This window comes from Xyrauchen texanus, chromosome 38, assembly GCF_025860055.1.
Source record: "Xyrauchen texanus isolate HMW12.3.18 chromosome 38, RBS_HiC_50CHRs, whole genome shotgun sequence".
NCBI lineage: Eukaryota > Metazoa > Chordata > Actinopteri > Cypriniformes > Catostomidae > Xyrauchen > Xyrauchen texanus.
In genome coordinates, this window is record NC_068313.1 from 27,885,381 (window position 1) to 27,899,099 (window position 13,719).

Below are 13,719 nucleotides of genomic sequence, written 5' to 3' on the forward strand. Positions count from 1 at the left end.
AGATTCATGGAAGGGCCGTTCACACCGAACGCGTTTTTTGTGTCTGTCTGCGTTCTTTTTCAATTGTTTTCCTTTAGAAGTTACCAGATGTGTTTTCAGCGTCTCGCGCAGGAGCTCTGCGTTTTTAGACGCCGTGTCAGGTTAACACAACATCAACTTTTAAAACACCTGCGTTTGTGACATGCGTTGCTCTGAGTTTAGCTTTTTTATTAGCGCCAGAACGCGTTCGGTCTGAACGGTCCCTCTGTCATTTCATTGAATGCGTCTCCGTTGATGCATTGTGATGAATAATTCATTGAATAGCATCTGACATTTGTATTGTTGAGATATGTATCTGTGACTTGACTGTTGAAATCAGCCACACTTTTTGTAAATGAACAATTTATTTAATTTCACAATGTTTCAATGTCCAGCGTCCACCATTTTCCAAAAATGTGCGGAAGTCTTAAAATATCTGCAGGACGTAGATTCATTCCCCTTTATGTCATCGTAGGGCTGTGATTAAGGTCGAGTTTGACCGTTGTTTCGTTTAACGGTTTTATTGTACATGTAGAATAAATGTAACCCCAACAGATCACTTTTAATAGGTGTCCTGAGGGTACCACTGTTGTATAGTCCATTTCTGTATTTTAATAGGTGTTCTTTTGTGAAGTTTCTAGATGTTTTCTGATTAATCATCTAAATTAGGTGCAGTAATTTACATGATTGTGTGGTGCATGTCTTTGTACTATCAGGTCCAGTCTGACTAACTGGACATTTGCTCTGCATGCAGTATTTGTGTATTGTGTTCTCTCAAATACTGTATTAAATGGCCTTTGCAGTTGTGCTTATGACACAAATTTCACTGGAAAGTAGCAGATTTGAGGGTTGTTAGAGTTTCATGATTTAGTCATTTGACAATTTTCGCAGGTTGTGAATCAATGTGAGCAAAGACTTATAAATATTGTATATGGTGTCAAAGAGACAGTATCATTAACAGCAGTGCAAGACATGTGGGGCTTAGTTTTAAAAGTGAAAGACAGGTTGGAAAGTGACAAGATGTGAAACGGATGGTATAATTGTGCTGAACAGGTTGTCATGCTGTGTTAATGCATAATTAATTCAAATTATTTTCTGTTTAAATGTATTGTTCACCCATCTCATCATTATTTCACACTCATGCCACCCCAGATCATATATGACTTTCTTTTTTCTGCTCAACACAAAGATTTTAAAAAGAATATCTCAGCTCTGTAGGTCCTTACAATGCAAGTAAATGGTGACCAAACTTTGAAGCACCAGAAAGCACATAAAGGCTGCATAAAAGTAATTTGTAAGACTCCAGTGGTTTAATGCATGTCTTCTAAAGTGATCTAATTGGTTTTGAGTGAGAACAGACAAAAATGTAATTAAAAATGTTCATTATAAATCATGCCATTGCAAGTGCTAGGATATGTTATAGAACTTGAAATCATCATAGTGCCTAGAGACTGCAATGTCAAGATTTACAGTGAATATCTTGCATTTTGTTCTCTGTGCTGCCATTGCAAAACCATGTTTAAAGTGCTAGTTCACCCAAACAATGAAAATCCTATCATAATTTTCTCACGCTCATGTTGTTACAAACCTGTATGACATTCTTTCTTCTGTGGAGCATGAAAGGAGAAGTTTTGAAGAATGTTCACATTGCTTTATTCAATACCCTGAAAGTGGATGGGGACCAGGGGCTGTCAAGCACCATACAATAATTATGTAATTAGCGTAGTCCATATGCCTTGTGTACAATATTCCAAGTCTCCTGAAGCCATATGATAGCTTTGTCAGAGGAATAGATGGAAATAAATGTTTTTATTCATTTTGAAATTTGCCTTTAAGATCTTGCTCTAAATAACACATTTTTTTGTTCAATGTGAGAAAGAAAAATATGAGGGTGAGTGAATGATGACAGAATTCTCACTTTTGGGTGAACTATTCCTTTAATGTTGGACCTCACAAACCCTTTATGGCATAATGATTGTTTAACACACTCTTTGCTAACCGTCAGAGAGCAAACACCAACCAGAAACATCTTATGTAAAGTAGTCCTCCAATTCTGAGAGAGATATGAGAATGTTTCTCCAGTCTGTCTGCTCATTATAACAGCTGTTGGTCTCTTACACAGTAAATGCTCAGCTGTTTATGCACAGTGTCGCATTCGATATGTCAGATAATTTCCAGTGTAGCCTTTATCGCCACATTTTTCCCAGCTACTATTTTTTAGTATGAGATAAGTTATATCAATACAAATTATTATTCAAATCTAGAAATATTCTGTTACAGTGCCATGCAAATATTCTATAGCGCTTAGTGGGATGTGAGGCATTTTTTGTGGTTATTCAGTGACCTTCCATGTGTGGTTTATAAATACTGCCAAATCCTGAGCCTCGAGTAGCTGTTTACATAACAATATATTATGGATAATAAGGAAAAAATATCCATAAACAAATATACAGGTAACGATGACACCATGTTATTGATGGTTATGATAATTACTACAATGACAAGAAAGAAGATGATTAAACTGCTGTTGATGGTCATATTTTGCGCTCAGCTTTTCTGCACTCTTGTCTGAGAGTGCGGGTGACATAATTTAACCAAGGCTGTGAAACACCCTTAATTCTCCTTGGCTTGAGCAACATTATCAAGTGTAAAATTACCAGATTTATTGAAACCGTCAACCAATGATTCAGTGTCGAGTCCAGCTAAGACATCATCTGTGAAATGTGTTAGATAAAATGTAAAAAAGATTGGCAGTACAGGAGTGAATGGACTATGAGTGGCGTGAGGGCTGAGATAAAGTAGGGAAAGGACACATAGACACCAGACTCAAATATTATTGAATAATGGTCAGAAATGCCAATATCTAAGACCTCTAAGTTGGACACAGAAAGACCATACGATAACACCAGATCTAATGTATGACCCATATTGTGAGTAGGACCAGTGACATGTCGCATAAAATTTAAAGACTCAGTGAGGCAGATAAATTCATTTACCAGAGGTTTTGATGGACAGCATACATGAATATTAAAATCCCCAAGAATCAGGATTCTTTCACCACAAGACACCAGTCCAGAGAGAAAGTCTGAAAATTGTTGGATGAAGTCTGTATTAAATCTGGGAGGTCTTTATACAAGTACACAGAAATCTGGACCCAAGATGTCAATCTTAATCAATTGGACCTCAGAACTGGAATACATATCCATATGCAGCATTCTGCATTTAAAAGAGTTTTTAAAAACAGTGGCAATGCCACCTCCTCGCCCTGAAGTCCGTGGGGAATTTAAAATGTCACAACCTGGCGGTGTTAGATTCCCCCAGGGCCATTTGTTCGCCAGGATACAGCCAGGTCTCAGTGATGAATATAAAGTCCAATGATTGTGATATAAAAAAGTCATTCAGAATAGAAGACTTGTTCGATATTGAACGTGCATTAATGAGGACCATCTTAATAGTGGCAACATCCATGTTTTGCGGTGAAATAAAAGATGTGAGTTTCAGCATGCTGAGAATATAAAAATTGACACCCTGCTTCATATCAATTTCACCAGTCGGAGGGAGATGGCATGAAGACCGGATGGCTAGTATGTGGTGATTGTCAGGGGAATCAGCCGGTAATGTGCAGGGATGTCGGCGTGACCCTCGATGGATATACCGGGGGCGACACGCAATTCCAAGTGCAGTGCAATAATTGTGTACTCCGTCTGACAGGTGGTCCTAGGAATTCAAACACCGTACAGAGATGAGTAGAATAAAACCATATCAGAAGAAAGATTATTGTATGGACTTGCAATCAAGCAGGGAGCTCTCTGCTGAAACTGACGAGGGCAAACAGTAGACCTCCAGTAGGCCAAGATGGGCAACAGAAGGCAGAACATCCTCAATACATCCACCAACACGACTCGAATTCAAAATCCACACACTCCAGCCCCACTAGATGTCGACGAAGTACAGGGAATCAAGCAGCCTATTTAAGACTGCACGTAGCAGTCCCGGCGAAAACCATCGGTGAGTGCAGCTGTATTCATTTCCTTGAAGTAATCCAGTCAGACGTGAGGTGTAGTTTAGATTTCAAATAAACTAAAAAGTCACTTCTCCGTAAGATAAAAGAGAAGTATAAAACTCGATTTCCTGAGGTCGCTCATACAAAAGGCCACTAAAACAAAAGCATTTAAAAACATTGAAAGAACCCAGAGCACAGCGGCAGACAAACACGACAGCATTCACTCTACCGGAAGTCAGATGCTTTGTGTCAAAAGTATTTTTAAATGGCATCATAAAAGTGCAACGCTCATGATGCAAGACTCTCAAAAACAGTGAGACGTACCACAATGGCCAAAAATGTCCATCTAGTGCATATTTACAAAGACAGACGTAAAAAATAGCACGTTAGAATGCAAGAAGATTATCCTATGTGAACCTTGTGTGAACATTACATTTATTTATAACTTCTGATTTGGTCTTTGCACAATATACAAGAATGCACAGAAAGAAAATTTATAGGAAAAATGACAGAAAACTGCACACTAAGGTTATCATATAATTTTATTTAAGGCGCTTCAAAATAAACCTGCGCTCTTGGACCTGTGCATAAGACAATTCTTTCTCCCTCTGCTTTAATGTGCTGTCCCTGTGTTTCACCGTGCCTGTTTACTGCAGAAGCGCTGTGAGTGTCCAGATGACCACAGCACACTGCCCTTGGATAGTTACACAATGTTAGTGTGACAAATGACTGCACATTAAGCACAAATTGTACTCTATGAATTTGCCTTTACTTCAGCATTTTTTGTAATTTACTGATACAAATGTATCAGTAAATTGTGCTTACAGCCTTCCTGCCTCTTATAAAGTACTAATGAGTAAATATGTCCTTGAATAATCGTTCAGTAAACAGTTTGAATGGATGGGAATGTTTTTACTAATTCAACCATCTGGTTTTAAGGACAGAAGTGTGGCATAGCGGAGGCTTTCGTGTTGTATTAGGTTGAATTGAAGCCAAGAGTCTCCCACTGGACTTGGCATCTTGGCCACCACATTAGGACAGCCATGTCTTCATGCCTCATAATAGCTCCAAAGAACATGAACTGTTATTTGCAAAAAGGAGCTTTTGTTTTATGGAAAAGAGCAATTTAAAGATTCTTAAAAATTTCCCCATTTGTTCTCCATGGAAAACAGCATACAGGTTTGGAATGACATGAGGATGACTATAAACAATAGATGAATTGTCATTTTTGGGTGAACTTTAACAGACGCAGACCCACCTGTCTGTTGTTTTCATGCTGTGAGTCAGGAAGAGAGATCAGACAAAACATGGGCTGTTCTCTCCTAAACTGTCTCAGTTACACCAGCACTGCAGCTCTATCTATAGTGCTTCACAGTTGACACTCTTTGGATATTCTGGATCAGACGTGATAAGACATTCATGAAATCGTCACTACTTGTGAAGATGTCCACTCTTGGTTGTTTATGGATGAAGATCAGGGTTGATTTGATCAACTACCTCTATTCCAACGATGGTCCACAGCTATTAGTTCATCTGATAATAGAACCCCTTTAATGTACAGACATTATGATTAGTAAAAGCCACACAGTCTGTGCTTTGATGCAACTGTTTATTTCTTTCCTGATTAGACAAATATTGCATTAGCTCTAACACCTCAAATAATGCTTTTTCTTTTCTATTTCTGTCATTTGCTTTCATACCAGCTTTCATAATAGTCTTTCTTGATTAAGGTAAAATGTAAATATTCTTCTGCAGCTGGTTGCAACAAACCCCTTAAGTTTAGAAAACACATTGATCAGACTGATCACACAGTGAATTTGGAAACAGTAGGTTGATTTTGTTTAGCTAAAATTGGTACTGATACGAGATGCTGCTTGTCATTGAGTCCACTCTGCATAATATGGCTAAGGTACCGGATCTCACGAAAACAACACGCCGACTTCCTGTGTGATCATGTTGTATTGATAAAACAAAGGCAATTACAACTAGGCATGAGAAGTCTTCCTTATTTAAAGGAATAGTTCATCCAAAATTAAAATTCTGTCATCATGTACTCACCATCATGTCATTCCAAACCTGTATGCTGTTATTTAAGGTGTGGAACAAAAAGGAACATTTCTGAATAGTCTTCACGTAGTTCATAGTGTTAATAGTGACCACATTTGAAGTTCCAAAAAGACAAAAAAGCAACATAAAAGTTGTTCATATGACTTTTAATAATTATTCACTGATAATCTTCCCCTCCTGTTTGGGAATTGAACTTGAGCTGTTAACACGAGAATTGCTGCAACCAGACAATTGAGCCAGTGGGTTAAACTTGAGAACCTTTTCAACAATGTCAGAAAAAATTTGCCAAAATTGTACCTTTAGGAGCAGCTTGTCACTGGGGCGATACCCTCAAAGGTACACCCATTGTACCCTCTAAATGGCCATAAGGAACTATCTAGTATAAAACCTTGAGGATGTAGTACAATTGGTGTATCTTTGAGGGTACCACCCCTATGGCAAGCTGTTTTTGTTTTTTTGATAGTGAATTTACCTGGTGATTACCTGGTTTACAAATCAGACTGAACCGTTTGTTCATTAGTTCTCAAGTTCAGCTTGACTTAATGATTTAGTTGCAGTTGTTCTCAGTTTTTGAGTGATATGAGGGTGAGTTAATAATCTCCAGTTTTGGGTGAACTCTTCCTTTAAGCAGTAAAACTGTATACTTAAAAGCTACCGAGGTAAACTCTGAGCTATGGCTGCACAAGTAATTGTATTTTGAACCAAGGTTCACACTTGTTCAAATGAACCACACTAACAGAGCAATCGCATCAGAGTTTGTTTTAATCGAACCCACCACCCTTCAACACTTCACACAACACTTCAAATTTGAAATCAGTTGCTTTAAGACATTAAAAGCGGTCTATTTTAGCATTAGGGTACAAAGGGGATTAAGGCCCCTTGTGATAAAAGGCATGTATGATTTTATTTCCTTCCGAAACACAAAATAGCAGCAAAAATTACCACAGCACTTTCCTTAATACCTATTTTTCACTATACACAGCAAAAGTTTCCTGATCCATGAGATCAAAGCGTGTAATGACTAAAGTTTTTTTGGGCAATTTGATCTAATATTTAAATACAAAGGATGTTATTTATTTGTTCAAGATGATTAAATCAAAAGTTTTTCAATAACTATCCAATAAGCAAAAGGATAGTATTTGGGGTTACCCCCAAATCCAATCATAATGGAGATTAATTTTGTTACTCAAAAAAAGTATTTGCATTAGTTGACAAATTTTGCCCTATAACTATTGCGCCTATATCTACACAATATCACTATAACCCCCTGGGTGTCTTTTACCCCAAGTGTGTGGGCCTTCTATCCCAAGTGTGGTGTAAAAGGCTCCTCCCCACCTTTTTTTAAAAACTTAATTTTAACAACAAACAACAATTTATTTTACATTTTGATACATTTTGTGACCAGAAAAAAATCTAAATTTCCTTCAGGGGTGCCTTTAGCCCCATTGTACCATACTCTTAAACAGACAGGCTTTGGATGCAGCATCAGGAAATATCTCTGCTGTAGTCTGTCCAGTCTACGTCTGCAGTTAAAACTGGACATATAAGGATAAAGAGCCACAGATGCATAAATTCTATTAGTGCTCTGTGACTCATTGCATCTCCCCTAGACACAGCAACTCGAAATACTGCTTATACAACTCTCAGTAGGAAAAATCAAACTAGTAATATGGAATAAATCCATTACTGATGACACAGACTCCTACAAAAGTAGTGGAAATACATATATGTAGGCTATTTGACAGATGTCTATTTTTTTCCCCCAAAGCGACATACATGGTATACATTTGATCAGTTTCAGCAAGGCTGGAATCGAGCAGTTAATTTTACTCAAACACATACCTATAAATAGTAAATCCAGAGAAACTGATAATTTTGCAGTGGTCTCTTAGTTTTTTCAGAGCTATATATATATGTGTGTGTGCGTGTGTGTGTGTAATTAAATGTTTTTATGTAATTTAGTGTAATATATTGCCAGTGAAATTTTTGAGAAAATATTGTGAAAATTCAATACAACCACCCAGCCACAATTGGAGGTATAAATTGGGAAATAAGATTCCAGAGAAAATCTTTTTATGTAATTTGTATTGTCTAAATGCTAATATTAATGTCTAGAAATACTAGTCCAATACCAATCATGGCCTCATTAATGTCGACACTAAGGCAAATGTGTTTTCTTCAAGACCTTATTTGAGAGGGTGTGATTACAGAGTGATTCCAGTACTGTAAACTATGTCTGGTCCAGACTGTTCACAGTGGCTCTGACTGCAGGGGGCCATTAAGCTCATTAACAGAATGTGAGAAACAGTATTATATCTTACACTTTGCATGCTAAGAAAGCAACATTAAAACTTAAATAGTTCTTAATATTGCATGTTTTCAGTGATCGAATGTTTTGTAGTTGTAGCTGTAGTAATAATGTTTTTGGCTTTGAAAAAATTTGCCAAAATAGCAATACATTTAAAAATGATGATTTATGAACAATATTTTAAGTCTTTTAAAGGCACTCGAGAGGGTTAAAAATCTGGCAAATCCACATTTATTGTGCAGAAAAGAGCAGCTAGATCATTCTGCTCACTTAGCCTCTTTTTTCTACGGAACATAATGGTATCATATTTGTTTTGAGCAATCTGACTTAATTATAACCAAACATCACTTTGGGTAAACTAAGTAGTGAAATTTCATTTTTCATGTTTCTCACAACTCTGTCTGAATGTACATCTTAGGCAGGGTAGACACCATATTTAATTTAACACAAATGTAAACAAAGCTGTGAGGGATAGAATAACAGTTTGTACAAAAGGTTGTGTACTTAAAAGTAGGTGGAGATCATTCAGCTAACCAAGCATTGAAGATAACTCTTTCCAAAATATTTCCAGTGGACACAAAATCCTGAAACATTGGTTGTGAAAAATTAGATGGGACATCAAACAGTTCAAACGTTGAAGAAATGTTGCTTATGACCCTCACAGCCTTGTTTTCATAACAGACAGACAGACAGACATACAGACAGATAGATATTAATTTTCTGCTTTTCAGTGGAAATGAGGTCCAGTTGTTGGCCAAATAATCCAGAGAACATGCAGAGAGAGAGAGAGAAAGGATGAGAAGTAGAAAAAGAAAGAGGGCAGGACGGCGGAGGAAAAACACTGAGAACATGATAGAAAAGTGCTGTGATGTCAGAGTGCTATGAGGGGAAGTGCGGCTGACTCTGAAGGGGGTGGGGAGGGAGAGAGAGTGAGGGGGGCTGCAGTGGTGTTTCTTAGTTACTGGGCTTGGCTAGAGCTAGCAGGAAACCAAACAAGGTCTGCTTGAGAATATCCACAACCCTTCCTTGTGTGGTGATCAAGACCAGGGATAATCTTTCTAGTGTTTTTGTGCGTGGGAGGATGTGTATTTGGGCAACTGAGCCCACGTGTCATGTGTTTTCTCTTTGCCACAAAGACAGCTGCCATTTTGGGCTGAGAGAGACTAATCTTTCACTTTCGATGTGTTTTCTAGGCTAGCAGAAAAGCAGGTGCATTATTAATGTCTTTCTCTCTTTCTGAATGCAGAGGAAGGAACTGGGTGGAAATTTAGGAAGTGTATTTTAAAGTCTTCCTCTTTTTTTCTCACTTCCTCCTGCAGCATTGAAGAGCCAGTGAGCAGAGGTGCAGGACTCACACTAATCAAATGTTTGGACACCTATTCATTCTTTATTATTAATATTTCTAACTAGTTGTAATAATTGTAAAGTCATCATAACTATTAAATAACACAAATGAAAATATGAAAATTATGGAGTGACCAAAAGTGTTGAACAAATCAAAATTGTCTTAAATTTGAGCTTCTTCATTTACATATACATTTATGCATTTGGCAGATGCTTTTATCCAAAGCGACTTACAGTGAACTTATTACTCAGGGACAATCCCCCCGGAGCAACCTGGAGTTAAGTGCCTTCCTCAATGACACAATGGTGGTGGTCATGGGGTTTGAACCAGTGATCTTGCTGATTAACAGGCCTGCGCTTTAGCCACTACGCCACCACCACTCAAAGGAGCCACTCGTGGGGTACCATATATGTTGGCTGGTAAACAATAAATTAATAAATTAATTTAATACAAATTAAAAATATATAATTATTATTATTTATTTTATTTATTATAAATATTAAAAATAATATTTTTTTATAAAATAATACATACGTGTACAATATATATTTGTAAAGCAATGAAGCATTTAGATCAAAAGGTGTTTTTAGACCATAAAGAAATATAAAGTAAACTCAGTATAATGTGTTCAAACAGTTGATTTGTAGTGTAGAAAATATATATAGATATATTTTTTTTATGAAAAGAAAGAGAGAACTGAGCACTGCAGTCTGATGCACAAGCTGGAAGTGAAAGTAAATCTGACTTTAAAGTAGCAATGAGAAACCAGGAGTTCAATGGATGTTTTCCTGTCTTTACACTGCAGCTGGTGTGTTCATTCATCACACTGCACTCATCTTAAATATGACCTCCGCCAGCATGATGCTGCTGTCACTGATGCAGCTGATCTCAGTGTTGTGTTTGGTTTACTTTCACTTGACATTTCAAGGACCATGCCACAGTTTGTAGCATGTTGTGCTCTAACCAGTGAGCTACGGCTCAGACAAAACCACATTTCTTAGAAACCAGGCTTCCTGTGATGTTTTGGAATAGGCTGTTGTGACCGCTGATTTGCTAATATTGTCTACAATGCTGATTTAATTTGATGTTTTGAATGCTCTGTTGACTGTAGGTTACATGATCTGTGTTTTTGCTTGTTGTATGTTGTTTAAGAGGAAGGTCCCTCAAAGTGTCTGCCATGCAGCACGTGTCACATTTATGGGCTCCAGTGCAGCGTGATGCCTTAAACAACTTAAAAAAGCTCCTAACATCCCCAAGCAGTCATACTGTTTTTTTTATTTCCCTCAGTTATAGAAAACATACTCATTTTGTTTTGTACTAAGTACTATGCTAATCTGGTATGCTCACTTCCTTGATACTGAGCATCAAGTGTTCTTGTTATTTGATCGAGGGTTAATCTGCTGTGTCTGAGCAGACAGATGTTCAGATGGAGGTGTGTCACGGATATAGCTAACAGCTTTCAGAGACTTCTATTTTGAATCTACATCCCTCCCCTTACAGTTCATACCCAGCTGAAAACCCAGTTTTTATGTCATATACTATATACTTCAACACTGAAATGGTCCAGGAATGCTAAATTCATATGTGGAATTACCTTAGTAGCAACATAAAAAATAAATAAATTATTCTGTCATTTTATGGGTTATTATTTCAACAATGGGCATTTTTGGCCCTGTGAACTGTGATGTTTGTAATTTTTGAACCGTCATTTTTCTGAACAAATGCACTTCTACACAATTCAATCTGTTTTATTATTTCAATTAGTTTTTATTTGAAATCAACCTATAAGACATAAAAGTGCCCATAGTTGAAGAATCACTCATATATGAAATCAAAGCCTTTGACAATTTGACATTATGTAAATGGACAGTTTTCCTTGGCCTTTGGATGTATGCAGCGGATTAGATGAAAGAGGTCTGTATGTGTATATACCAGACCTTGAGGCCGTTCCACAGCTTTACTCAAAGACGAATGTTCTGTGTGTCTCTCTCTCTCTCTCTCTCTCTCTCTCTCTCTCTCTCTCTCTCTTTTAGTCTAAGAGACTCTGTCTCTTCATTTGAATGCCTCTCACGATGGCTAAGCGGGAAAGCGGCAGCACCAGTCCGGTGGTGCGTCAGATAGACAAGCAGTTCTTGGTGTGCAGCATCTGTCTGGAGCATTACCACAACCCCAAAGTCCTGCCCTGCCTGCACACCTTCTGCGAGAGGTAAACACCCACATCTAGAGAAAGTACCATGTTACCAAAGAAAGTACCATAAATTAACAAATGATTGCAATCACGCTCTTTAAATTCCAAAAGCAACTTACTGCAAGCAAAAGACCTTTGGTTTAGAGCAAAGGGCTTCTAGCATAAGAAAGCCTAGACTATTTTGTCTCGCAAATCTAAACCCATATTTATAAAATGTATGAATATTAACTTTTTGCAAATCTGTCATCTCACTTCATGTTTTACTGACAACAGTTCAGAGGAGCAACTGCAGCTCTGGTTATTTTTGTGGGTATGGTTTTACTACAAATACCACAGTTCAGCTATAGTTACTGTAGTAAAACCATGGCAAATTTTGCAGTTACCATGGTTTTACTACAAATACCACAGTTCAGCTATAGTTACTGTAGTAAAACCATGGCAAATTTTGCAGTTACCATGGTTTTACTACAATTACCAGTGTTACAGCAACTATGGCTGCTGTAGTAAAACCATAATTAACCTTCATGAAAGTTAACCATGGCTTTACTACAGTCATGGCTGGGTCATTTTCAAAAAATTTTGACATGGAAAATATATCATATATATATATATATATATATATATATATATATATATATATATATATATATATATATATATATATTTATTTAATTTAAATTAAAACCTCTTAAAAGATACATTTTCTAAGATGGTGTCAAAAGACCTTTTTCACACTCCAGGTTTTGGGACATGGATTTAAACCATTACAGGGTAAACTTCAACAGCGCTGAATGGGAGTGAATGGGAAATATTATTTTCACTTACCATTTTCTCCAAGAGCAAAAGAAAAAATCCACAATTACATTTGAATGACTATCCAGAAGAAGAAGAAAAAATAGTCAGTCTATTTCAGTCAGATGGGAGAAGATGCCAAATTTACTGTCACTCTCTCAGCAACTGTAATCGAATCCCCCACGCAGCTGTGGTGATTCATTTTTTTTAACTAATTCCAGAGTAATATAACACAAAGCATAATGTTATTTACTCTACTAAATAAGGCGGAAATGCGTCATCATAGTCTCTGCAAAAGGTCTATAGCATCACTGAACAAAATTATGATTTGCAGCTCAAATAATACATGAGTTTTAACTGAACAATTAATGCAAGTGCTTTTATAAAGTTATAAGCTTCTAATTTCTGCATTTAAACCCTCAAAATTGGCCCCATTCGCTTCCATTGTAAGTGCTTTACTGCAACACAGATTTTTGCTTTTTTTTAATAGAAATGGACAGATGAGTTGAGATGAATTTTTGTAGTAATCAACATTATACCACAAATGCTGCCGATTGAGCTTAACTTGTATTGAACCTGGAATATTTATTTAAATCTTTTTTGTTCTTTCTATAAAAATATTTCACATGAACACAATGTAACAGCAGTGACACATTTAAATGAACCATGTGAAAAAGTACTGTTAAAATGCACATTTATAAATTATTCAGCATGGCATGAAAATCACTGTATGCGCATTTGACACTTCATATTCTGACCTTTGACCTTTAAAGTTATTTTCCAACATTTTATATTTTCAAAATCCTGTTAAATCCATGTTAAAAGTTTTTTTTAACATTGGTAACACCAATTACATGAAATCAAGGGACAGACTTTTTTTAATTATTGACATTATTCATAATTTTTTTGTTTGGCTTTTTTTGCACACTTGTTAGGCCTTGCACTAATGCTTGACCTGTTTATTTAAAAGGTTAGGTTATAGAATTATATGCCTTTTT

The 13,719-nt window shown here is 36.7% G+C and overlaps 1 protein-coding gene across 1 annotated transcript in view; it reads left to right on the forward strand.

Moving 5' to 3' along the window:
- Positions 1 to 13,719, forward strand: part of LOC127631540 (tripartite motif-containing protein 3-like) — a 35,015-nt gene that overhangs the window by 204 nt on the left and 21,092 nt on the right. The window contains exon 2 of the mRNA XM_052109692.1: positions 11,775 to 11,947. Within this exon, the coding sequence (XP_051965652.1) occupies positions 11,802 to 11,947 (146 nt within the window). The 5' untranslated portion in view covers positions 11,775 to 11,801. The remainder of the gene's footprint in view (positions 1 to 11,774; positions 11,948 to 13,719) is intronic.